The sequence below is a fragment of the Littorina saxatilis genome, linkage group LG6 (genome assembly GCF_037325665.1).
Source record: "Littorina saxatilis isolate snail1 linkage group LG6, US_GU_Lsax_2.0, whole genome shotgun sequence".
NCBI classification, from domain to species: Eukaryota; Metazoa; Mollusca; class Gastropoda; order Littorinimorpha; family Littorinidae; genus Littorina; species Littorina saxatilis.
Genome location: NC_090250.1, coordinates 30,019,489 through 30,044,879, shown reverse-complemented (window position 1 = coordinate 30,044,879; position 25,391 = coordinate 30,019,489). Strand labels below are relative to the sequence as shown.

At 44.8% G+C, this 25,391-nt stretch overlaps 2 protein-coding genes across 2 annotated transcripts; both read left to right on the top strand.

The window, feature by feature from the left end:
- Positions 1 to 340: 340 nt before the first annotated feature.
- On the top strand, positions 341 to 25,391 carry LOC138968955 (mothers against decapentaplegic homolog 5-like). Its single transcript, XM_070341639.1, has 6 exons — positions 341 to 524; positions 12,913 to 13,325; positions 16,603 to 16,776; positions 17,829 to 18,014; positions 21,066 to 21,290; positions 22,349 to 25,391. Exons 2-6 carry the CDS (start codon positions 12,920 to 12,922, stop codon positions 22,747 to 22,749), a joined length of 1,392 nt encoding a protein of 463 aa, XP_070197740.1. The 5' UTR covers positions 341 to 524; positions 12,913 to 12,919; the 3' UTR covers positions 22,750 to 25,391.
- LOC138967976 (uncharacterized) lies at positions 6,486 to 9,439 on the top strand. The gene is made up of 2 exons (XM_070340538.1): positions 6,486 to 7,638; positions 7,998 to 9,439. The coding sequence occupies exons 1-2, from the start codon at positions 6,486 to 6,488 to the stop codon at positions 9,437 to 9,439; spliced, it is 2,595 nt and encodes an 864-aa protein (XP_070196639.1).

The window sequence follows — 25,391 nt, the reverse complement described above, 5'->3', positions numbered from 1 at the left end:
CATGCCGTTGAAAACCGTCACCCCCTCACAACTATGGGTCATTCGAGCCCGACAGACTGTCGCCACTTGTGCTGACGTCACGCCCCATGGGCGCACCGGCTGGGGCGCTTCACTTCCATGGGTAAAACTAGACGTCCGCTAAAAAATAGTTCACTTTACGACATCATACCTTTTTTAGTAAACAGGCAGATAGTTGTATTTTCAAAAGCTATATTATCTTTAACGCTACACTGTGTTTCTTAGATATTTATTCTACTAACAAATAATGAATATTTATTCAACAGGAAGTGGGGTTGACTTAGCAGCGCGGAGGAATATTGTGTTGAAAAGTTTCACGAGAACTGCTTCCCGTCTGACTGTCGCCAGTTACAATAGCAAAGAAATTTTTAGACTTGCCCTGCCACTGGATTTGATAGAAATTTATACATGGCTGTACTTTTCCCGCCCGTGAATCGTAACAAGTGCTCCAATCGATAGTTTATTCGTTTATCACCTGACTTAGGTCAACGCTTGAAGTGTTACAGGTACGATTTTCACTTTCTAATCGTGTTATTTCGCCATTTTGATCGTCGAAATCATCGAAAGTGAGAGGGGGGGGGGGGGGGGGGGCATAGTGACGTGTTGTCTGTAGATGAGAGCGTTCACTGACATTTTAATGTTCTCCGTGAATTTATGACGTTCATTTGACATGTTGATTAGTTCGGTTAGTATGCAGTTTGCTTGCGTGTGGTTATGGAATGAAAGGGACTTCGCGATCATCACATTGCATTTCACCGTCAGCAGGATTTTGTAACTGTGAGGGCTTGGGTTGGGTATGGACAAATGTGCGCTGAGGGAGGGGTTCCTTAGAGGTGTGAAGATAGCTGTTAACTAAATCAACAGATCCGATCAGACCCCACACAGCTGCAAGCTGGTTTGCTGCTGTGCAATTTTACTCCCCCCCCCACTTCAGGGGTAGTAATATATCTGTTTCTGTTTCTCGACTGCGAGTGTGAAGCACAGATTACAGATATTGTATAAGCAAATGGTAATCGGTCCCAGCCATTTGCAAGCAGGTGTGCATGGTGATATCAAACAGGCTTTCAAATATATCCATGCATTTTTTGGCAATTGATTAATTTTTTTTAATGTTTCTCTCATGATTCAAGTCATCCTACATTGGTAACTGGAACAAATGCAGGGTACCTCCAATAATACCTTTTCTTAGTGCAGGGGCAGACCACTAAAGTAATCATCAGTGTGACTGAATCATGCACTGTCCTGGGATTCATTATACCAGTCATCTTATTTTCAGGCATGGGAATTGTCCGCCGAACGGATTTTTTTTTTTGGTTCCGCCGAAAATGCAAAAGTGTCCGCCGAAAAAATAAAGGGGGGAGGCACACACAAAAAAAGCACCGGTTACTTTGGCCTTTGCGCAAAAGCCCGCAAAAACTTTCTGTACTTTGTTCACGCACTGCTTAGCTACCGCCCGCCTCAGTTATTGAACTTTTATGTTTGAAAGTAAACCAGATTGCACAGATTGTGTTACAACAGATCAATTTGTTTACAAATTTAAACCATATCATACAGTGATCGCGCTAGGTATTTTTCAAACCGGTATGACGTCATGAGCTGGCTACAAGGCTCTCACGAAAATCGGTAAGCTTGCCAAGGCAACCAGTAAAAGACAAACAATGACTTACAATACATTAAATCAATGTCAGTGATATGCGGACGTTTCCCCCCCCCCCCCCCCCTCTCAAAGAGAGAGAGAGAGAGAGACTTCCGAAATAAAATAGGAAAGCAAATAGTAATCACGCAACTGGAAGACTTACTCACTAGTTACTTACTGTTACAGTTTCACTTTCGCCTAGTCTTTGTTGTCAAAAAATTTTCACGCGCAGAGACAACAGCATTTCTATGACTTAGCGATTTTGAATGGTCTTCGAGAGATGAATGTTGAAAATTTCGACAACCTCTTGTGTAACCATTTTTTTGACGTGTTTTTTTGCAGTCTTCACAAAACATGAGAAAGTTCTCCCCCTCCCCCTCTGTCCGCAACCACAGAAACTTTGCACAATTTTTCCTGAAATCGTTTGACAGTGGAAGATGCCGATGTTGGTTTCTTTGCCGCCGCTTGAGACTCGGGCTCTGCAGATGTACTAGGCCGTGAAGTACTTTCACTTTCAGTTCCTTCATTCAAAGGCCTTTTCTCACCTCTTGGGGGTAGAAAAGACAGTAAAGATCGTTGCTTCTTCATCGCAATCGACTCGCCTCACAATAATCAACTGTATTCAGACAAAGATCTAAGATGGTGTGAGTAGCCTACGTGATGTCCCAGTATGATGCTATGTCGGCTGTAGTTAGACGCCGTCCCTTATAACATAAACTGAAAGATTTTACGATGGACCGGGAACCGAAAGAAATGGCGCGAAAAGTATGATGTCTGATTTTTGACGTCATGTTTGACACCTTGACATCAAGTGTCATCAATGGAGACATAATCGCAACATTGTAGTTCTCTCTCTCTCTCTCTCTCTCTCTCTCTCTCTCTCTCTCTCTCTCTCTCTCTCTCTCTCTCTCTCTCTCTCTCTCTCCCTCGTACTGACAAACGATTTTTGTAATTACTACTTTTTTTACCGGTCAAACCAAATAACAATCGGTACGTCTGACCGACATCCACTTTTTTTTCCGGTATTGGCGAATCTTAACCGGTAAAATACCGGAAATTACCGGTAAACGCGATCCCTGTCATACATGTATATATTTTTTTTTTCAAAAAAGCAAAAATTGGTACATTTTTGTACTAAAAATTCTGATTCTAAAAACAGAATTTAATGGCAAACTTGGAGCTCAGATGACACCAGATTGCACCATCTGGGTTCTTTGGAGAAAAACAAATTTCCGGGGGAGCATGCCCCCGGACCCCCCTAGTAAGGCTAGGCGCTTTGCGCCGTCGACGTCACGCTTCGCATCTTCAGTTATAAATTTTCCGCCTTTTTTACAATTTTCAATTCCCATGCCTGTATTTTGACTGACTTCTTCTTCTTCGGCGTTCGTGGGCTGAAACTCCCACGTACACTCATGTTTTTTTGCACGAGTGGAATTTTACGTGTATGACCGGTTTTTTACCCCCGCCATTTAGGCAGCCATACGCCGTTTTCGGAGGAAGCATGCTGGGTATTTTGGTGTTTCTATAACCCACCGAACTCTGACATGGATTACAGGATCTTTTTCGTGCGCACTTGGTCTTGTGCTTGCGTGTACACATGGGGGTGTTCGGACACCGAGGAGAGTCTGCATACAAAGTTGACTCTGAGAAATAAATCTCTCGCCGAACGTGGGGACGAACTCACGCTGACAGCGGCCCACTGGATACAAATCCAGCGCGCTACCGACTGAGCTACATCCCCGCCCTTGACTGACTTGAGCAACATCTGATTGTCTAAAATACGATGGGTACGGTCAGTGAAAACAAAATACGTCGACAACAATTCCTAGACTATTTTTCTTCACTAGTGCATCCCTGTCATTCCTGGGGCAGTGTTTATTTTAATGATTACAAATAACTGTATAACTCAGCATTTGACCAACGATTACAGTTTTAGTTATTAAACATTGAAAGAAGCATTTGTATGTATTGGTATTGCAACGGACGTGTGCGAAACATGTTTGAATCATCGATGTTCAAATGTTGCGTGGAGTACACTCATTTGTCTGAAAATAATAATAATAATAATAATAAATGAGCATTAAATTACATATTCCTACTCCGAATCACATGTAGCAGTTGACTCAGTCTAAAGTGCTAGGTCTGAAAAGGCTACCCGTCTAAGGGGAGCAACCCCAACTAAAAAAGTGTAAACGTAGCTATGGTAATGACGACGCACCCAGGGAGTTACCTCCCCTCCTGCGTACTACGTCACTACTGCTACTGACCACGTGACCCCTATCATTCGACACTTCAGCTTTCTAGGGAGCAGGTCGTGAATTTTTTGGCTCTAGTGGAAGTTCGCTGTTTGGTGTTTGCTTAGACACCCACCGGCACCCACACCCGTCTCTTCACCCGCTGCACTGGTAGTTGGTGAGCTCGTTCCTTTACTTGTATCGAACGTATATTTTCAGTTGCTACTTGAAATTTTCGGCCACGTGTTGGTCACGTATTTTGTGGTAGCCATTTTGGAATTTTGTGTCTCCATTTTGTTGTCAGCATGTCTGACGGAGACAAAAAGCGCGAGCGCGGCAAGGCTGATGCGAAGGGGAAAATTAAACCCAAGTCTTCCACTTCTGTCCCTAAGCCTATTTTGGTTGTTGTTTCTGACGCGGCTAACAATGCTGTTATGACGGTTCCTATTTCTGCCCCAAATGACCAGCCGGTTGGGGGGCAGTCTAATCAACCTACGCGTACCGTTGTTTCTCGCTCGTCTTCTCTGCCTCTTGCAGATTCGACGTCGCTGGTTTCATCGTTGCTTTCTTCGCTGGTTCCCGAGCTTCGCACGTTGGTGAGAGAGGAGATGGTGCGTTCTCAGCCTTCGACTTCCGTTGTCCCGTCGATGGCTTCCTTTCCGCTTCCGGCTGTGACGCTGTCCTTGACCGAGGCGGTTGCTTCTGTGCCTTCTACCGCTGTGGTTGGCGACGCAAGTAAGTTGGGCTTGTCCGTAGGTCCTCGTGAGGCCGCTGGACGCTCCCTGCTGGGAAGCAGCCCTTTTCGGCGGGTTCACGACCCGCAAACCCCTGTTCGTTCTCACTTTGGCTTCACGGAAGACCATCGTGTTGATGAGCAATGGCGGCATTTGGTTCAGGCTTCGACGCTTCCGGCACTCGCCGGAAGTGTAGGTCCTCCGACGTACGCACCCGCTGGGGTCGTTTCCGGAGTCGACCAGCCGGTTCCGTCTGCTGCGCTTCCGGCACTCGCCGGAAGCATAGGTCCCCCGATGTACGCACCCGCTGGGGTCGTTTCCGGGGTTGACCGGACGTGGCCCTCTGGGCAATCGGCCTTCCGGCCGCCGTCCACAGTGTCTGCGCTTCCGCCTTTCGCGGTCGCGCCTGATACTTTTCCGGCTCAGACCGGATCTGCTGCTTCTTCCGCTTCCGCTTCCTCTCGGGTGGCAGTCGCGGGGGGGCATCACCAGCCCTTTGGGCAGGTGTCTCAGCCCTGGCCGGGGCAGTCAGCGCTTCCGTCTTCGGTTGTTGCTTCGACTGCGGTTCCGGTTCCGGCGGCTGTGGGCATGCCGTCCTCTTACTCTTTCCCTATTCAGGGCATGAGTTCGGATGGCATTGGAGTGGACGGGTTTCCGGTTTCCGGTTACGGTGTTCACCGCCCTTCTACCAGCAATGTGGACTTCGGTCCTTCGCCGGATGTTTCGGATATTCAATCCGTCGCCAGCGAAGCTGCACGTGTTGGTTATCCGGAGAGACTCAAAGTGGCTCTTGAGGCCGCTGCTGAGGTCACTTCGAGATATTTCGCGGAAGGGGCTTCGGTCTCTTCGGCTGCCGCTTCGACGGCACCGTCCGCGATGGCTGATTTTCGCTCTGGGAAGGAGGATGACTCATACTTCCGGTTTTTGGAGTCCCCATCCATAGCCTTTCAGCTTTCTCAAGTTTTGGCCAAGCCATCTCCTTCCGGAAGCGGAATTCCTTCACTTCCGGTTCCGCTGCTCGTGCCTCACGGCTCAGTTCCGGAGCTGGCTCAGCAGTGGATGGCTTCGCCTTCTCAGGCTTCTGCATTCGCTCTGTCGTCTCACAAGCGGTTGGTTTTGCAGAAGTCTCCTAGGAACTTGTTGGATGCTTTCGCTCTCCCGCGTTCATCTTTGACAGTTCCTCCGGAGATGCTGGCCTTGTTGGCCAAGCCTATCAAGAAGGATGACGGCGTGCTCCTTTCTGAGAACACGCTGATTGCTTCTGAAGAGGCAGGGCGTCAGCAGCTGGAGCTTGCCTCCATTGCTGAGACGCTCATTCGGGCCCTCTCTCGTGCCCTCACTGATTCGCTGAATCCGTTCTCTCTCAGCGAGGATCAGGATGCGGATGACGTCTCCACTTTGTTGGCCGCTCTTGCGAGGGTCAATGAAGAACAGATGAGACTTTCCGCTGTGCACTATGCGCACTCTGTTATGTGTCGTCGGGATCTCTTCCTGTCACACTCTCAGTTTTCGGATCAGGCGACCAAGGACACTTTGCGTGCCTCACCGGTCTTGGAGGGTTCCCTCTTTGGGCATCTCGTTTTTGATGCCCGAAGACAGGAAATTCAGGCTAACAGGGACCAGCAGTTCTCTGACTTTTCCCTGCACAGCCTCAAGCAGTCCAAGCAGCCTCAGCCTTCTCAGCCGAAGCAGGCTAAGGTTGCTGGCCCTCCCAAACCGGCAGACAAGGGTCGGGGACGTTCCTCTTCTCGGGGCTCGAGAAGACGACCGTCTTCCGGCAGGGGGAGAGGCGGCTCTGGAAGCAAGCCTCACCCCCAATGAAGTGCTCCCGATCTCCCCCCCACCCCGCCCTCCACTCTGGTGATGGCGGGGGGCCCTTCCCGGGCACTTTCCCACTGGCTCGTGTCTGTACAGAGTCAATGGATCGTGGGGGTCGTGAGGTCGGGCTTCCGTCTTCTCTGGAAAGATGGCAAGGCACCTCTGGTCAGGCGTCCGCCGGCGTTCAGGCCTCCCTCCTCGCAGGAAGCCATTTCCGTCCTTCGGTCGGAAATAGACTCCCTGGTGCAGAAGGGCGCAGTGGAGAAAGTCCTCGACCACAGTTCCCCTGGGTTTTACGGACGGCTTTTCGCCGTCCCCAAAGCCTCAGGGGCATGGCGTCCTGTCTTGGACCTGTCGTTCCTCAATACCTTTTTGAGGGAGATAAGGTTCAAGATGGAGACGCCAGCGTCGGTCAGGGACTCTCTCCGCCCGGGAGATTGGGCGACTTCCATCGACCTGACGGATGCATACTTCCATATTCTTATGCATCCAGCCGACCGGAAATGGCTTCGTTTCCGGTGGGCAAGTCAGGTTTACCAGTTTCGCGCCCTTCCTTTTGGCCTGTCTCTCGCCCCTTGGGTCTTCACCATGGTCGTGAGACAGGTCTGCGCGCTGGTGAGGTCGCGGGGTGTCCGGCTACGTGCCTACCTGGACGATTGGCTCATCCTGAGTCAGAGTCAGGCGGGGTGCGAGCAGGATACCCAATCGGTTCTTCGGGAGGCCAACTTGTTTGGCTTCTCGATCAACCGATCAAAGTCGGAGCTGACACCGTGTCAGACGTTCACCTACTTGGGAATGTCTTTCGACACGGTGGCTTGGACTGTTCAGCCCTCTCAGAAGAGGGTGGACAAGCTCCAGGCGTGCATACGCTCCACTTTGCCTCTCCCGAGGGCCTCCCTGCGGACTTTGGCCTCCATCTTAGGGCAGATGGAGTCCATGTCTCTCCTGGTCCCCTTGGGGAGGGTCCACAAACGTCCATTTCAGCTGGCGCTGAAGCCGTTCGTGGACTCTCCCACGGTGGATTGGAATGCCCTCATCCCCCTCCAGGGATGGTTCCAATCCGCTACCCTTCCGTGGCTGGACACGGAGTGGGTGTGCAGGGGCGTGCCGATAGCCCTTCCTGCCCCAGATTTGGACCTGTTCACGGACGCGTCCTTGATGGGGTGGGGGGCTCACACAGACCAGCTGACTGCGTCAGGTCTGTGGTCGGCAGATCAGAGGATGCAGCACATCAACTTGCTGGAGCTAGAAGCCGTGGCTCTAGCTCTGGACAAGTTCCGGCCCTCCCTTCAGGCCAAGCATGTTCGTCTGTTTACAGACAACACGACAGTGGCAGCTTACATCAACAAGCAGGGAGGGTCGCGGTCTCCGTCTCTTTCGGTCAGGGCCTGCGAGATCCTGATTTGGTGTTCAGAGCATCAAATCAGGCTTTCGGCCAGGTACCTTCCCGGAAGCTTGAACACTCTGGCGGACGCGCTCAGCCGCTCCGACAGAGTGCTTCAAACAGAGTGGACCATCACTCACGGAGCGCTGGATCGTCTCTGGTCTCTTGTGCAGAAACCTCAGGTGGACCTTTTTGCCACCAGGTTCTCGAAGAGACTACCAGTGTTCGTCTCACCATTCCCGGATCCCGAGGCGTGGGAGACGAACGCGATGGACATTTCCTGGTCAGGCCTGGAGGCTTACGCGTTCCCGCCATTCCAGTTACTCACACGAGTTCTCAGGAAGGCGGAGCAGGAGGGCCCGTCCCTCCTGCTGATCGCTCCTCTTTGGCCGTCTCAGCCGTGGTTCCCGGACCTGCTGAGACTCGCCCAGGGCCCTCCCATTCCTCTCGCTCTCACGCGAGGAGAACTGGTACAGCCTCACACCGGCAGCCTCCACGCAGAGCCTCAGATGCTGAATCTTCACGCGTGGAGGTTGTGCGGTCTTCTCTGAGGCGCAAAGGGGCATCAGATCTGACCATGGACCTGGTAGGACGCTCGCACAGAGCATCTACCTCGTCCGTTTATGAGTCACATTGGAGGGCCTGGGTTACCTGGTGTCACGAGCATCGGCTGGATGCTACGGCGCCCCGCACGATGCATGTGGCGAACCATCTTGCTTTCATGTCCTCTCAGGGAGCTTCTGCTGCCTCGTTGAAAGTAAGAAGATCGGCCATCTCGGCGACCCTACGCCAGATAGGTCGCTCTATAGATGTTAGTGGCGTGATCGCTGGAGTCATCAAGGGCGCTTCCCTTGCCGACGTCAAGTCTCGTACGCCCGTTCCTAAGTGGGATCTCTTATTGGTCATGGAGTTTCTGCGTTCAGCGGATTTTGAACCTCTCAGAGATGCCAGTTTTGCGAATCTTACACGCAAGTCCCTTTTCCTCTTGCTGCTAGCATCGGCACGAAGGGGCAGTGAGATCCACGCTCTTTCCGGTAATTCGGACGACATTTCCTTTGAATCAGATGGGTCCGTTACTTTGCGGTTTCGACCTGAGTTTCTTGCGAAAAACCAGGCTCCCGAGCGAGCTTCTCCTTTGGTTCATGTCAGGCCTTTGTCCACTATTCTGGCTCCGAATGATCCAGACTTAGTAAATTGCCCTGTTAGAGCCCTTCGCATCTACCTTGCCCGTGCTCAGTCTCTTAGATCCGCAGCTCAAAAGCTTTTGTTTATTTCTCTCAATACGGAGAGACATAAGGATATTACTAAGACGACTCTGGCCCGGTGGGTGTCGGCGCTCATTAAGCATGCTTACGAGTGGAGCCGCCGCAATGAAGGGGGGACACAGCCTGTCCTTCCTCTGGAATCAGCTCGGGCTCACGAGACGCGAGCTTGGGCCTCCTCCTTGGCCGTGTTACGATCAAGAAGACTGGAGGAGGTGCTCCACACCGCATACTGGCGTTCCGAGGATGTCTTCATGAATTTTTACCTGCGTGACATCTCGGCTCTTCGCCAGGATGGATCTAGAGCTTTGCCTGCCATGGTGGCAGGAGGTCAGCTCTTGACAAGGATTTGAGAGTGAGTTTGAATTTTTTCTTTCCCACCGCCTTGTTGTTTCAATCTGCTACATGTGATTCGGAGTAGGAATATGTAATTTAATCGAAAATTTTATTGTAAATTTTCATTTAATAAATATACCTACCCGAATCACATATCGTAGTCCCTCCCACCTACCCCGCTTATGATTTGGAGATTTTATTCTTCGAGTCGAATGATAGGGGTCACGTGGTCAGTAGCAGTAGTGACGTAGTACGCAGGAGGGGAGGTAACTCCCTGGGTGCGTCGTCATTACCATAGCTACGTTTACACTTTTTTAGTTGGGGTTGCTCCCCTTAGACGGGTAGCCTTTTCAGACCTAGCACTTTAGACTGAGTCAACTGCTACATGTGATTCGGGTAGGTATATTTATTAAATGAAAATTTACAATAAAATTTTCGATTTATATAGCGCAACATCATAACTTTGCAATTATGCTCTTTGCGCTGCACATGAGTTTCAGTTAGCACACTACACCCACAAACTTAATTGTTTCAATCAGATTTTATTACAAAGACGACATTGGCAACAATGTCTGACAATGACAGACTCTCTCACTCTGCTATGATTATTACCTGACAATTTCATAAATTGTCACACCTTGTTGTGCTTCAAATAATATAACTCCTTAATTCTGGCATGTAATGGAAGTAGGCTACTTGCAATATGCCTCAAAATATGACTGATTAGTGATAGTGATAGCAACACACTTCAGTGATCAAATAGATCCTCAGCGCGCCGCGCGTCTACTATTACAGATGTGCCGCGCGTTCCGGAATGGATGCCTTATAGTTAGCCAACTCGTAGTTAGACCCGATAGCTTATGTAAGCTACTGATCAACATTTTTAACTTTAACAGAAAGTTCTAAATTCTAATAACTTCTATCTACCGGTACTTACAATGACTGCTGGTGTTTCTTGATTTCTTTAGTTGGATTTCAACCGAATTTGGGGATAACATATATATATATACTCACAACCACATGTTTCTCTCATGATTCAAGTCATCCTACATTGGTAACTGGAACAAATGCAGGGTACCTCCAAAAATACCTTTTCTTAGCGCAGGGGCAGACCACTAAAGTGTTTCTTTTTCAATATTTCATCAGAATTCAGATGTTCAGTTTCATGTGTAAACACTTGTCAAATGTCATCAAGATGTCAAGGGATAGCATCATGCATGCATGCTAATTGCTATCAGACCTCCCCCCGCCAACCAGCGAACCACCCCTATATTCCCTCTGAAGCCATTTTTCAAGCAAAATCTTTTAGTGGACCAGAATATTGACGCAGTAGATAGTTTTGGTCTTTTATTGTTTAAGCCCTGTTTAAACAAGAGAAACGTGTCATTTATATTAGATATTTGGATCCCCTTTGTAGTTTGTACTGACTTCTTGTTTTTTTAATAATTTTAAATCAAAAGAAATTTAGCATGAGAGGCATTTTGTTGATTTTGGAGATCAGATTATATCATAGCTCTGATCGGTTGGATTTTAAAGAAATGAAGGATATAATTGGTGACACTGACAGACATAAAGGAAGATCTATGGACACCTCCTAGTCCTACAGCGGAGATGAACACAGAAACATTTGAAAATATGTGGAAACCGGAAATGGAATGGTGACTTATTTTATTTGAAAAAGACTCGTCGCGATATAACCTTCGTGGTTGAAAACGACGTTAAACACCAAATAAAGAAAGAAAGATTTGAAAAAGAGTAAAAAAATACTGATCATGGTTGAATCGCATTCTTCTTCTTCTTCTTCTGCGTTCGATGTTGGTGGGAATCGCATTCAATGATGGCAACAGCAGTGATGATGAGGTCTCTTCTTACATTTTGACTTTGTTGTTGTGTCTAATGTCATATTATTAATTTTTTTATTTTATCAAAATATGCCTGGTTTTTTTTTTAACTAGATGATGGTAAACATGAGTGAATAATAATGTAACAACTAACATTTGATAAGCAGGACTTCTTTTTTCATCAGTAAATGAAATCAAGTCAAATTAACTTTATTATCTCAAATCTGAGAAATTACATTTGTGGCGCATAAACGTGAAGACAAACGGAACACTACAACATTGTTTACATTTACACAATTTTGGTTTGATGACCTACAGACATCTGCTAAACTTCAAATTTCAAGGTCACAGTGGGGTTGAGTTCTGTCTTATAACGTTGCTTTTTCTTCGAAACATGTAGCAAGTAAATCCTCCTGCAGCCTACATCTGTGAGGGGAAGTCGATCCAGAGGTTGTTCTTCTCTTAGTATAACTTAACCCTTAGGCTGGTTGTCGCGACATATGTCGCGCTACTTTACGTATACTGTCACCTGGTTGTCACGACATATGTCGCGCTACTGGCTCAGTCTGTTTGGTCGGTTCCGATTACCTCCCATGGATGTGAAAATCTGGCTATATGACCGTTTTTCTTTATTTTTCTCTGTTAATTCACCAGTGGCTATGTAACATGTGTAACAGAATTGCACCAGTGTAAGGGTTAAAATTCAGACATTTTCTAGTTACCAAATCATTTGGAAAGTGAAGGAAGAAGGCAAACCAAAGGAGCAAATTGCATGTTAACACTTACAGCGCATGTCTGGTACATACGATTTTTTTCAACCATCAGCCATTGTCCTGGCAGTTTGAGTTAACTATCCCCGTACTTTGCACTTTTGCAGCTCTGTTTTAGCCAGTACAATTACAAATGCTGGAGGGGGGTTGGCATTGAAGGTTGCATCTTCAGATGATTAACATGTTGAATTCATTTGAGTACAGGCAATTTCCTGGGCCCTTGTTGTGTTAGTGTTACATAAATAGATCCCTGCGCCTTGAGTCCGAGTCTGGAGATACGCGCGCGATATAAGACTTCATATAAAAAAAAAACATCTGGCTGTCAACATCTTTAATGGGATTTCTGAGTGGACAGTGTAACACAATGTAAATTTTGACCTGTTGATTGATGTGTCATGATAAAGGCTATGAATTTTTAAAAAACTTAAAATGAAGAAAAAAAAGAATCTTAGGGAAGGTCTGACTGACTTTATTTAATCAGGGAAGATAAACCATTTGCACTTTTATAAAAGTAGTTGCTATTACTGGAGGACCCTATTGGTGTTGATTAAATTAATTCTGGCTGCTTGGTGCAGAATTTGGTTGTGTATCCAGGGATTATTTTATGTGAATTTCGCAAATGTGTAGACTGAATCCTTGATTGCTCATGGATATGATTAAATTATTCATGCTATGCTATGCTAAAGTGCCTTTTTTTTTAATTGGTTCTTAGTTATTTGTATGCTTGCTTTTAAAGGGATCTTCGGTCACTTTTGCTCCAGGTGGTTTTATTTTTTCTGGAAGCATTGTCGTTGTTTTGTGGGTGTTTTTTGCACTTTGGTTTGGATGACCGTGGTTACCTCCATCACTCAAAAGTTGTTTGTTTTGTTGCTGTTTCAGGAGGAGAATGACATCCCCACTGTCCAGTATCTTCTCCTTTACCAGCCCGGCAGTCAAACGGTTGCTGGGATGGAAGCAGGGGGATGAGGAGGAAAAGTGGGCCGAAAAGGCTGTGGATTCTTTGGTCAAGAAGCTGAAGAAGCAGAAGGGCGCCCTTGAAGACTTGGAGAAAGCGCTCAGCAGTCCCGGGCAGTCCAGCAAGTGTGTCACCATTCCCAGGTCCCTGGACGGTCGTCTGCAGGTGTCCCATCGCAAAGGTCTGCCCCATGTTATCTACTGTCGTGTCTGGCGCTGGCCTGACCTCCAGTCGCATCATGAGTTGAAACCTCTGGAATGTTGCGAGTACCCCTTTTCGGCCAAGCAGAAGGAGGTGTGCATCAACCCTTACCACTACAAGCGTGTGGAAAGTCCAGGTGAGACTGACTGGGTACCATTGTGTTCATTTTCAGTAGTTTGCACAAGAGTTAACTAAGAAGATATGTATACACATACAGTCCCTACCAAATTCCGTGGTTTTTTGACTCACATGCGAAGCAAAAGTGAGTCTATGTACTCACCCGAGTCGTCCGTCCGGACGTCGTCCGTCCGGAAAACTTTAACATTGGATATTTCTTGGACACTATTCAGTCTATCAGTACCAAATTTGGCAAGATGGTGTATGATGACAAGGCCCCAAAAAACATACATAGCATCTTGACCTTGCTTCAAGGTCGCAGGGGCCATAAATGTTGCCTAAAAAACAGCTATTTTTCCCATTTTTCCCATTTTCTCTGAAGTTTTTGAGATTCAATACCTCACCTATATATGATATATAGGGCAAAGTAAGCCCCATCTTTTGATACCAGTTTGGTTTACCTTGCGTCAAGGTCACAGGAGCTCTTCAAAGTTGGATTGTATACATATTTTGGAGTGACCTTGACCCTGAACTATGGAAGATAACTGTTTCAAACTTAAAAATTATGTGGGGCACATGTTATGCTTTCATCATGAGACACATTTGGTCACATATGATCAAGGTCAAGGTCACTTTGACCCTTATGAAATGTGACCAAAATAAGGTAGTGAACCACTAAAAGTGACCATATCTCATGGTAGAAAGAGCCAATAAGCACCATTGTACTTCCTATGTCTTGAATTAACAGCTTTGTGTTGCATGACCTTGGATGACCTTGACCTTGGGTCAAGGTCACATGTATTTTGGTAGGAAAAATGTGTAAAGCATGTGAGTCGTATGGGCTTTGCCCTTCTTGTTTTTTTTATAGATTGATTGATGGTAAGATTGTGTTTTTGCTTGAAAAGGATAGTACATGTACCAGACAGCATGAAAACTGTTACTGTTTCAGGCTGCAGAACTGAATTAGAGTTCAACACCTGCTTGTCTCTGCACACTAGGTTTAGAATCAAGACTAAATAGAGGAGGGTTGTTAGGAAAGACTGCGTTCTTTTCACAAAAAGAGAATGGGAAGAATAAAATATCCTTCCTTAAGTAGACAAACTGACAATCGCAGTGTTCTCAAAAAATAAAACAAAAAAACCTGCATTGTGTTCTGTGTAAATGGCATGGGTATGGTATCAACTTCAGTGCAATTTCCTCAGTTGTGAGCTTTCTTTCTAATTTGCATTCAAAGTGTAATTAGATAAGGTCGTCTGTTTTATGGGTTTCTAGGGCTGTTGTTTTCTAATTCTTCTTCTTTTACATAATATGGCATTAGAAACCGAGTTTTGCAAGCAAATCTGTAAGATTGTATGGTTATTTCTTGCACACACATTCTCGGCATGTCTCTCATTCCAGTGTCCTGGTGATTGAGACAGGGAGGCTACATGAGTCATGTTGAGGAAGGCGGTGTCTTCTGACATTGATGCCCTGATTGCATGTGCCTTCCTGGCCTCCCGCTTCTCTGCCTGCCCCTGCCCCTTTCATCTCATGAATAGTCAAGATCCTTTTCAGGGAGGGGGAGGGGGGGGGGGGGGGAGGGGCACCCTTTTCTCCAAATCAATACGCCTTTGATAAATAAAAAAAAAAGATTAAAAATACGCCTTTGATTCTCAATATGGTAACCTCGCCAGTTCTGATTTGTGGTGGAGAGACAGTGCTCTGGACTAGACAAAATCAGCTCCCAAATGTTTTTCTGAAAAAATTCTCTCTTACATTCTTTCTCCTTCCCCCCCCCCCCCCCCCCCCCCTTCCTTTTTACATTTAGTCAAGTTTTGACTAAATGTTTTAACATAGAGGGGGAATCGAGACGAGGGTCGTGGTGTCTGTGCGTGTGTGTGTGTAGAGCGATTCAGACCAAACTACTGGACCGATCTTTATGAAATTTGACATGAGAGTTCCTGGGAATGATATCCCCGGACGTTTTTTTCTTTTTTTCGATAAATACCTTTGATGACGTCATATCCGGCTTTTTGTAAAAGTTGAGGCTGCACTGTCATACCCTCATTTTTCAATCAAATTGATTGAAATTTTGGCCAAGCAATCTTCGACGAAGGCCGGACTTCGGTATTGCATTTCAGCTTGTTGACTTAAAAATGAATTAATGACTTTGGTCATTAAAAATCGGAAAATCGTTAAAAAAAAAAAAATTTATAAAACGATCCAAATTTACCTTCATCTTATTCTCCATCATTTTCTGATTCCAAAAACATATAAATATGTTATATTTGGATTAAAAACAAGCTCTGAAAATTAAAAATATAAAAATTATGATCAAAATTAAATTTTCAAAATCAATTTAAAAACACTTTCATCTTATTCCTTGTCGGTTCCTGATTCCAAAAACATATAGATATGATATGTTTGGATTAAAAACACGCTCAGAAAGTTAAAACGAAGAGAGGTACAGAAAAGCGTGCTATCCTTCTCAGCGCAACTACTACCCCGCTCTTCTTGTCAATTTCACTGCCTTTGCCACGAGCGGTGGACTGACGATGCTACGAGTATACGGTCTTGCTGAAAAATGGCATTGCGTTCAGTTTCATTCTGTGAGTTCGACAGCTACTTGAGTAAATGTTGTATTTTCGCCTTACGCGACTTGTTTAACATTGTAAAAACCAAATAACTGGTTATACAATTAAATTATCCATTTATCTATCGATCTCCCCTTCTCTGATAAATATCATTTGGAGTTGTCATTTACTGTTTTAGAAGATGGTAATGTGAGAGAATTGGGGATAGATTCAAGAATACATGTGAACCACTCTGTGCTTGTCAACAGCTACAGCTAGCACCCCTTGTGGATGTGATGGTCCATTAAGGCATGATATTGATTTTTGCTTGAAAGAGAATCTAAATGCATGGGTCTTCGTGATAGCTAATGGATAATAAATCACTTAACTGTGATTACATGTGGAGCATTATTTGCTGTTTTGCTTTTGACTGGATTATTCTACTGTTACTGTTAGCGGCAACTGTGAGGTTTACCACAGCCCTGAACAGTAAGAGGGAAAAAAATTAGTGCTGTATACTTTTATACTCGATTATGTGAAAATATTATCAGAACTGCTTCAGGGGGTTACAGGCACACTTCTGATGGAGTCCTTGCAAAGTTATATCCCATTGGACAGGGCTTTAAATTGTTAAATGAAGTGTTCATTCTGTGTAGCATCACTTCCACATGTCTTGATCAGGATTATTGAATTGAATAATTTGGATGTCATTCATCAGCTTTTCTTTTTGTTTCTTTGTTTTAGTGTTGCCACCAGTGCTGGTTCCCCGCTACAGCGAGTTCCCGTCTGGCGGCAACATGCCGGCGTTCCAGTCAGTACCTGAACCGAACATGCCACACAATGTCACCTACCCCTTTCAGCAGCAACACTCCCCCAATCCACCCAGTTCTGGTCCAGGCAGTCCTTTTGGATTACCAGGTATGTGATTCAAGATTTGTCTATATTATAAAAATATAATATATTATATATATATCTGTCTGTCTGTTCGCGATGCACGGCCAAAGTTCTCGGTGGATCTTTTTCAAATTTGGACACCGCATTCAGCTACACCCCGGACACAACCTCATCGATGAGATATTTCAACACGTGCTGTGCGCGCTGAACCGATTTTGTGTTTTTTTGTCGGGATCCACTACCAGTAACTCTTCCTTATCTTCTCCAGTGTTTTCAGCCGCGATTATCTCCCTTCCTCCGTGTGGCGTCAATCCATATTCCCGTTACTACGTTATTATTTTTAGAAGGTCACTGCACGTTACTATTTTTAGAAGGTCTCCAGTGTTTTGCGCGTTTATCTCCTTTCCTTCGTGCGCCGGCAAAGCCGGCGTACACCCGGGTCCCAGGCGCAGCCTGGTATTCGGCTCTACTTCTTCCCGGCGAAGCCGGTAGCCGGCGAAGCGGGTAATCATCTAGTTATATATATATATCGCTATCAGAGCGTATCAGTCCTGACAATGTCTGTCTGATTTTGCACCTTGTATCCTCTTCTACCCCCAAAACACCTACCCTTATTTCTCCATTATTTTCCCATATCACTGTTTTATTGGGAGACAATTACTTCTGCCTTATTGTATCATGTATGATATGCATTGTTTTTGGTTTAGTCTCGTCTGTTAGTATTAGTTCTTGATGTTTTTAATTTAACACAGGAAGTTTCCCTTTCGTTCTTCTCTCACACTCTTGTTCCTTTCTGACTTCATATGTTTCTGGAACTGCCATTTTAGTTCTCCAGGCTTGAGGTATTCTTTCAAGCTGTATTACAGTGGAACCCCCCTTTTAAGACCCCCCAATTTAAGACTCCCTCCCTTTTAAGACCCTGTTTTCTCATCTTTTTTTTATTACCTGAGTAAATTTACCCCCATTTTAAGACCCCCTCCTTTTTAAGACCTGATTTTCTCAGTTTTGTGGAGGTCTTAAAAGGGGGTTCCACTGTATTGTGAAATTCTTTAACTTTGGTTTCCATCCCACACCAGCGGACACGCCGCCCCCGGCGTACCAGGCGCAGGATGACAACCAGGGGTTGAGCCAGAACAACAACGCTATGCCCCCACCGTCACACCATCCACCCGGCGAGAGCGGCCCCCAGCCCATGGACACCTCCTCAATGCCACACATCGCCATTCCTAAACACGTTGCTAATCGTGGTATAGGCAAGAAATGTGAGCACAGACAACTTTTTTCTTTTGTTTCCTAATTAAGGTCAGTGTGTGTGTGGTGTATGTGTGGGGGCTGTGACTAGAGTTAGAATGACAATACCACAGTCATTACTTTACTTCATCTTTTTTGTGCATTTACAAGGGATTGGGTGTGTCTGATTCGTATTGCTTGTGACAAAGGTGAGTTGTAAGAGCATTTGCTTTATTGAAAGCGGTAAGACTAAGTATATATATATATATCGTCGCTGTAATTCACAAACCTCGTATCTGAATTTGTGAGGTTTTGGAACAAAAGCAATAGCTCCCATATGTCTGGGCCTATGTGGTGAGAAAAGCTCGAATCTCCAGCTGCTTTTAAAGTGAGAAAAAGTTCTTGAGAAGAAAACTTGTATCTTCATTTGTTTCGAGAGAGCGCAAAAAAACCCTTAAGTTAAACTCACAAGGTTTCCGTGCCACATTTGGGCAGAAACTTTGTCAGAACATGGAAGATAGGAGGTTGCTTCTGTTGTATTTTTAGCTTACACATGATTTTTTTCTTCAGAAATATGAAATATAACCACTGAAGGTTTGGTGACAAAGGGAAAAATCTTGTATACAGTAAAACCTGAGTCTAGCGGACCCTTGTTGTAACGGCCACCTGCTACATACGGACAGTTTATCATGGCACGAACACGATTTCAACAATAACTAACCTTTAACGGGCGGACACCTGCCACTTACGGACGCGGACACGATTTTTCGGACCGTAGGAAGTGTAAACACTGTCACAAACGGACACAACGTACATAAAAACGCAACTTCGAAAACTCGACTGTTATGCAAGTCAGTGCTCGGCAGCCGTAGCCGTAGCACAAATGATTGTTAATTGGTTGTCCTGTCCCTTTTCTGACCAATCAGTGGCTTGTTTAGATGGAGACCCCTTTCGCTCACTTACTTTCGCTTTTCCGCATTGTGGATACAGTCACAACCAAAAGCAACAGTAGACTACTGTGTTTGAAAATGGAATCTCCAGCAGGAAAAAGAAAAGCGTTGACTTTAGAGCAGCGTGTCGCTGCCTTGAAAAAACTAGATAGCGGCCAATCATGCCGAGATGTGGCGAAGGAGATGGGATGTGGTAAAACACAGATCGCGAGGATCAAATCGGAAAAAGAAGACGTGATGAAGGAGTGGGAGTCAGGTGCGCGAATCGACCAAAAAACTGTGAAACGTCGGAAAACGCAATATGAAGACCTGAACAACGTGGTATGGGAGTGGTTTTGTACTGCAATGAAACAAGAGCTGACCCAATTTGGTCGAGACACACTGCGGAATTTCCCGTTGAATGACTGATGAAGAGTCAGCTACTTTTAGCTTTGTGACGTCCGACTTGTGTAAGTTTGAATGCACAGGGAACGGGGTGGGGGGGGGGGGGGGGGGGGGGGAATGTTGTTGTTGTTGTTGTTGTTGTTTGCTACATGTATCATTTGTTTACTCACATTTTCAGTGAGTCTCATGTTCAATCCAATAAATACAATACATACTACAGGACTGACAAAAAGTGTCTTGTTCATTTTACATGCTCTTTGTAAAATATTGCCCCGGCCCCTCCACCTGTGAAGAAGGGACACCTGTCTAATAGGGACACTATTACCATTCCCCAAGGGTGTCCGTTAGAGACAGGTTTTACTGTATATTCTAACTAGAATGAATACAATACCCGCTTCGCCGGGTAGCCGGCTTCGCCGGGAAGAAGTACTTAGAGCCGTACGCCGGCTTCGCCGGGTCCGAACAATGGACCCGCCAAGCTTAGGTCCCTCCCACATTCGTGGAATGGGAACAGCACGAAAATGATTCAGTGGCCATAATGCCATTCCTGACCATATCGAGTCCCATCCTTGTCGACGAATGTAACCGTGTTAATCACCTTTGGAGGCGAACTCCACTCAAACAGGATTGAGCAATTTAGAGCTTATCTGTAAGCCCTTTTGAACTGTTATGGCTTCTCAAAGGAAGGCCAGTACATACAAATACACAAAAGCCGCCAGACCACATCACAAACAGAACTGAACAATCCCCAGGTGTTGCTCACATAGAGAGACACACACACACACACACACACACACACAAACACAGAGAAGCCGTATATATAGAGAGATAGATGACAGTGTATTTTTCGCGTGGCTATAAATTGATTCGACCTTTGCACTTTTACAGTGAGGATAATTTACGAGTCCAATTTACGTTCTGGACACTGCGGTGACCTTCTAAAAATAGTAACAGAACGCCGGGAATATCCGAAGACGCACCACTCATACTATAGTGCACCATACGAAGGAAGGGAGGTAAACGCTGAAAACCTGGAGAAGATGAGAAGATAAGGAAGAGTTACTTATAATGGTGAAATGAACACAAAAACCAAAATCGGTTCTGCGCTGCGCGCTGAGAGCACGTGTTGAAATATCTCATCGATGATATTGTGTCCGGGGTGTAGCTGAATACGGTGTCCAAATTTGAAAAAGATCCACCGAGAACTTTGGCTTTGGTGTGTCGGTATGGGGGCCCGGGTAGCTGAGGTGGAACCAAAATAGCTGAGGTGGAACCAAAATCGGTTCAGCGCTGCGCGCTGAGAGCACGTGTTGAAATATCGACCAGGTTGTGTCCTGTCCCGGGTCTACCTGAATATGCCCACCAAATTTGAAGCAGATCCATCGAGAACTTTGGCCGTGCATCGCGAACTCACAGACAGACACACAGACACACAGACAGACACAAGTCGTATATATATATAGATTCTGGATGCCTCCTTTGGATAAAGAGCTCCTATATCTAAATACTTTCTCAGTTGTATCAAATATCATTAACAACTGACATTAATACACATTAATACACATTTGGACTGCTATTGTACTGTTCAAACGAAAATAGCAACCTATGAATTGAAGTTCTATTTGATGCGGGGAATTTTCAAAACAGTTTTTTTTTTCTCCTCAAAACGGCCATAATTGAGGTTCAAGGTTTGTGAAGTTCTACATTGGTTGTCTAACTCTTCTGTGTGCATTCTGTGTCGTTTTTCAGTTGATCTGCAACCAGTCACCTACCAAGAACCTCAGTATTGGTGTTCCATTGTCTATTATGAGCTGAACAATCGAGTCGGGGAGGCATTCCATGCTTCCCACAATTCCATAGTGACAGATGGATTCTGTGACCCTTCCAACAACGCTGATCGGTTTTGTCTTGGGTTGCTGTCCAACGTCAACCGCAACTCTACCATCGAGAACACACGACGACACATTGGAAAAGGTGAGGGTTTTGGGGTTGCAATGCAATAAACAGTGCTGTAATGTATCAACATGTGGCAAAAGTCAGTTTCCATTATACTAATCTGTGGGCTGCAGTGACCTTCGCAGGCAAAGACCATGATTCTCACATTACATGTAAAGCTGAATACTCATTGACCTGGTAGGGAAAATGTTTGGACACGTAAACCTAGATTTGAGAAGTTCTGTTCAAATAAGAATTCACTTTTAGACTGATGATATTATCAAAGTCATTGATTGAAAGAAGAGTGAAAATGATGCAAACTGAGACAGTGAAGTGTACTGTAATTCCCGAGCATGCATCATGATTCATTCGGCTGGTGTTCTGTTCTGACACATAGAGAGCCACTGCCCTTTTACATTGTTTCCTTATCTGAGGGCTTCCTTGGGAGGTTATTGTTTTTGTTGGTTACAGCTCATTCCCATTTCCATTTCATCATTAGTGTGGTAGTGATAGCACATTATCAAAAGTACTGCTTTGAATACTTTTTTGTTTGGGAAACCTTTAACAAGAAGATAAGATTTTATTCCGCCATATTTGTTTGTTTGTTTGTTTGTTTGTTTAACGCCCAGCCGACCACTAAGGGCCATATCAGGGCGGTGCTGCTTTGACATATAACGTGCGCCACACACAAGACAGAAGTCGCAGCACAGTCTTCATGTCTCACCCAGTCACATTATTCTGACACCGGACCAACCAGTCCTAGCACTAACCCCATAATGCCAGACGCCAGGCGGAGCAGCCACTAGATTGCCAATTTTAAAGTCTTAGGTATGACCTGGCCGGGGTTCGAACCCACGACCTCCCGATCACGGGGCGGACGCATTACCACTAGGCCAACCGTGCCGGTTTCCGCCATATTGTCATTGGTATTTTTTCATCTTATTTATGAATGTATTGTATCCCTTCCATAAGTATTCGTTCTAGCCAGTAACTGCATTTAGTGAACAGTATTATCGTACTTTCCTCTTTTATGACTTTCAATGTTTTCAGTTCTTTTTGTGTAGTATTACATACATGTGATTTTGGAAAATGTGAAGGTGTCCACCTGTACTACGTTGGGGGCGAGGTGTTTGCCGAGTGCCTGAGTGACAGCAGCATCTTTGTCCAGAGCCGCAACTGCAACTATCACCATGGCTTCCACCCCACCACCGTTTGCAAGATCCCCCCTGGCTGCTCTCTCAAGATCTTCAACAACCAGGAGTTTGCCGCCCTGCTCAGCCAGTCCGTCAACCACGGCTTTGAGGCCGTCTATGATCTGACCAAAATGTGCACCATCCGTATGAGCTTCGTCAAGGGCTGGGGCGCGGAGTACCACCGCCAGGACGTGACCAGTACGCCTTGCTGGATCGAGATCCACCTCAACGGCCCTCTGCAGTGGTTGGACAAGGTGCTCACACAGATGGGCTCGCCTCACAACCCCATCTCTTCTGTCTCGTGATGACCTTTTAGGGGTGAAGTGAGAGTGGATTATTAGTGAACTGCTGCGCGCTGCCTCTTGTTGCCTGTACTTGAGATGTAAGATTTTATCTCACTCTGTAACAAACCTGGTAGCCCTTGGTAGACTATGGGAGGTCAAACGCGTTATCTCCTATATGTAGTCTTCAAAACTTGGGAAGCTGAACTAGTGCGGTGTTACACCATGTTCCTCGCCACTGGAGGCGTTCGATGTGTTTGCTCCCAGCGGGGTAACATGTTTGATTACAGATTCTTGGCGTCGTTTGGTGACAAGGAGGTAAATCATGGATGCTCTTGATGCACAATACCCACAGAAGTTTTCCTGCTGCAGCAAAATTATTTCACAGATCTGAAGAATTTCTCAGAACAATTATGAATAAAAAAAAAAAGGCCTAATTATTTGTGTGGCTGTGTTCTGCGGAATAGCTTGCTTTTGCTGTTATCAAGCCTGCCAAAAACTCAAAAGAGTTGTACCCTCTTGTGTTGGATATCATTCATATATTTTGTTTTCTTGTCTGTTTTTCTCATTTTGGCTTGATTTACCATGATTGCACATTTTGATACCTGTTTTCTTACCTTTCATTTCTCTCTGTCTTTCCTCCTGTCTTTACTCTGATTGTTGCACAATGTTTTGCTTGTTATTTTGGTTAATCAAGAAGGGCACCAGAGGAGAGTTATGTTCTTCCTGCTGTTCTTGGTGAAACCGAAAGCAGTCCAAGAGTGTGCATGATAAAAGATTTAATGTATACTTGCGGCCTTCTTAGTTTGTGATCCAGGAGAGGGTTAAGTACCTACACTTTAGGATGGCGATTTATTGTATTTGTTCACACAGAAAAGTGTAAGAAAGGGAAGTGATGTCATAGACGATCATGAGAACAGCATACAGTCAGACAGAAAAATGAGCACACTCAGAAAAGATGGTGTGCTGGAGCTTCTTTTGTTTCAGATCTTCTAACAGAGTCTAGCTGGAAGCAAATTTACAATCATGAAGTATTGTCTACTAATTTCATAATGATTAATGGTATGCTTCTAAAAGATAAGGAAGAATACAGAACTACTTGTTTCTATGGCCTGACAAGAGAAATTGTTCTTAGTCTTACTTACTACAAGAGTATTTGAGATGGCTCAGATGTTCACTGAATGTGTGTTTCTGCTTTCTCTGCTCTCTTCACTGGTGAACTACTGAACACTTAAAACATAAATTGTATGCATTTGTGATTTTACTGATGTGTCTTGTGATCTTCGCTGTTGACAGTCATTAAGTTGTAAGTTTTAGCTCTTTCTTTTAACAACAGCCTTCAGTGGAGCCAAGTTGATACATTGAGCTTTTTACGGTTTGAATGTCCTTATAGATCAATAAGGCCTCCTTAATTAAATATCTAGGTTCACTGTAGTCCGACCAGCTGTATTTTCTGTTAGCGACTCTTAACTTTCTTGGCTGGTTTGGAGTAGACAAGAGGAAATGAAAGGAATGAAGAATTTTGTTTCTGTGTAGCAAAATAACAGGCATGCATTTTGTTACCAACAAGCATAGTGTGATGTCTTCTGTGTGATGAGCTTATCATTATGGTGGATAGAGAAAAGATTTTTTTTTTTAACTTCCAAGGCATTAGCTGTTGTCCCTCTAAACTCAGTTACTTCCCCTCCTCTATCAAACCATGGTAGGATCAACAGTTGGTTTGCTGAAGTTTATGTTCAGGCAGCATTCTTTTGTGGCTTGCATTTTAACCTTTGCATTTTTACTTACTGCTTATATTTTACTGATTGTGTGTCTATCTTTCAAGAATGAATGTTGTGTTGTTTGTTAGTGATGTCTGTTGCAAAGAAGTGTAATGAAGGCAAGTGATCTGGATGGAGTGTAGCGATTTGGTTGTTGCTTTGTTAAGAGATTGCCTGCTGAAAGTGAAATGTTATTTCTTGTTTCAAGTGCATTTATCTGGCTGTGTTATTGGGATACTTCGGTTTTAGTGTAGATTAGGAGCTGGTGATCTTTTTTTTTTCAAAGTGTATATAACTGAAGCAGGCTAGCTAACATGAATATGTTTCTGAGAGAAGCGAGACATTTTTTTTTTTTAACTGAGAATCATTATTGTAGATTTTGTGCTGTGATTAAAAGACAATTTTACAATTTGTGCGAGTGTTAACTTTGAAGTCTGAAATTTCGGAGTGTCTTTTTCTTTGCTACACAATTTTAAAAAGAAGAACATGTAGAGAAAGCTAAATCATCACATCTGGAATCCTCCTTTTGTTTGAAAAAGATATACTTATATGAATTATTGATCATTTTCATTTGTCAAAATGTGAATTTGTGCATTGTTATGTATCACTACAGGAAGTGTTTTGTCAGAGGGAGAGAGACTATATGTGTGTTTGTGTTGTTTTTATGAGATCTGGTAAGTTGTACAAACATGATTTAACTGCTGATTTTTACATTGTTCAAAGTTCTTTGCTATTTTGAGGTTGTCTTCCAATGAATCAAATCTGAATATTTTTATTTTCTCGCACATTTGTTTCTTCAATCCACATGGGTGGTAAGGGAGCTGGATGACTGGTGTGTCTAGGCACTTAGCTTGGCCAAGATAAAGCAATGGATAGGCATTGTCATTAAATGTGTGAAGATTGAAA

Coding starts and splice junctions, on each gene's coding strand:
- LOC138968955 (XM_070341639.1), top strand. CDS start 12,920: ATGACATCCCCACTGTCCAGTATCTTCTCCTTTACCAGCCCGGCAGTC. Junction 13,326..16,602: donor CAAGCGTGTGGAAAGTCCAG/GTGAGACTGACT, acceptor TCTTTGTTTTAG/TGTTGCCACCAGTGCTGGTT. Junction 16,777..17,828: donor CAGTCCTTTTGGATTACCAG/GTATGTGATTCA, acceptor ATCCCACACCAG/CGGACACGCCGCCCCCGGCG.
- LOC138967976 (XM_070340538.1), top strand. CDS start 6,486: ATGGCGGGGGGCCCTTCCCGGGCACTTTCCCACTGGCTCGTGTCTGTA. Junction 7,639..7,997: donor AGACCAGCTGACTGCGTCAG/GTCTGTGGTCGG, acceptor TCTCTTGTGCAG/AAACCTCAGGTGGACCTTTT.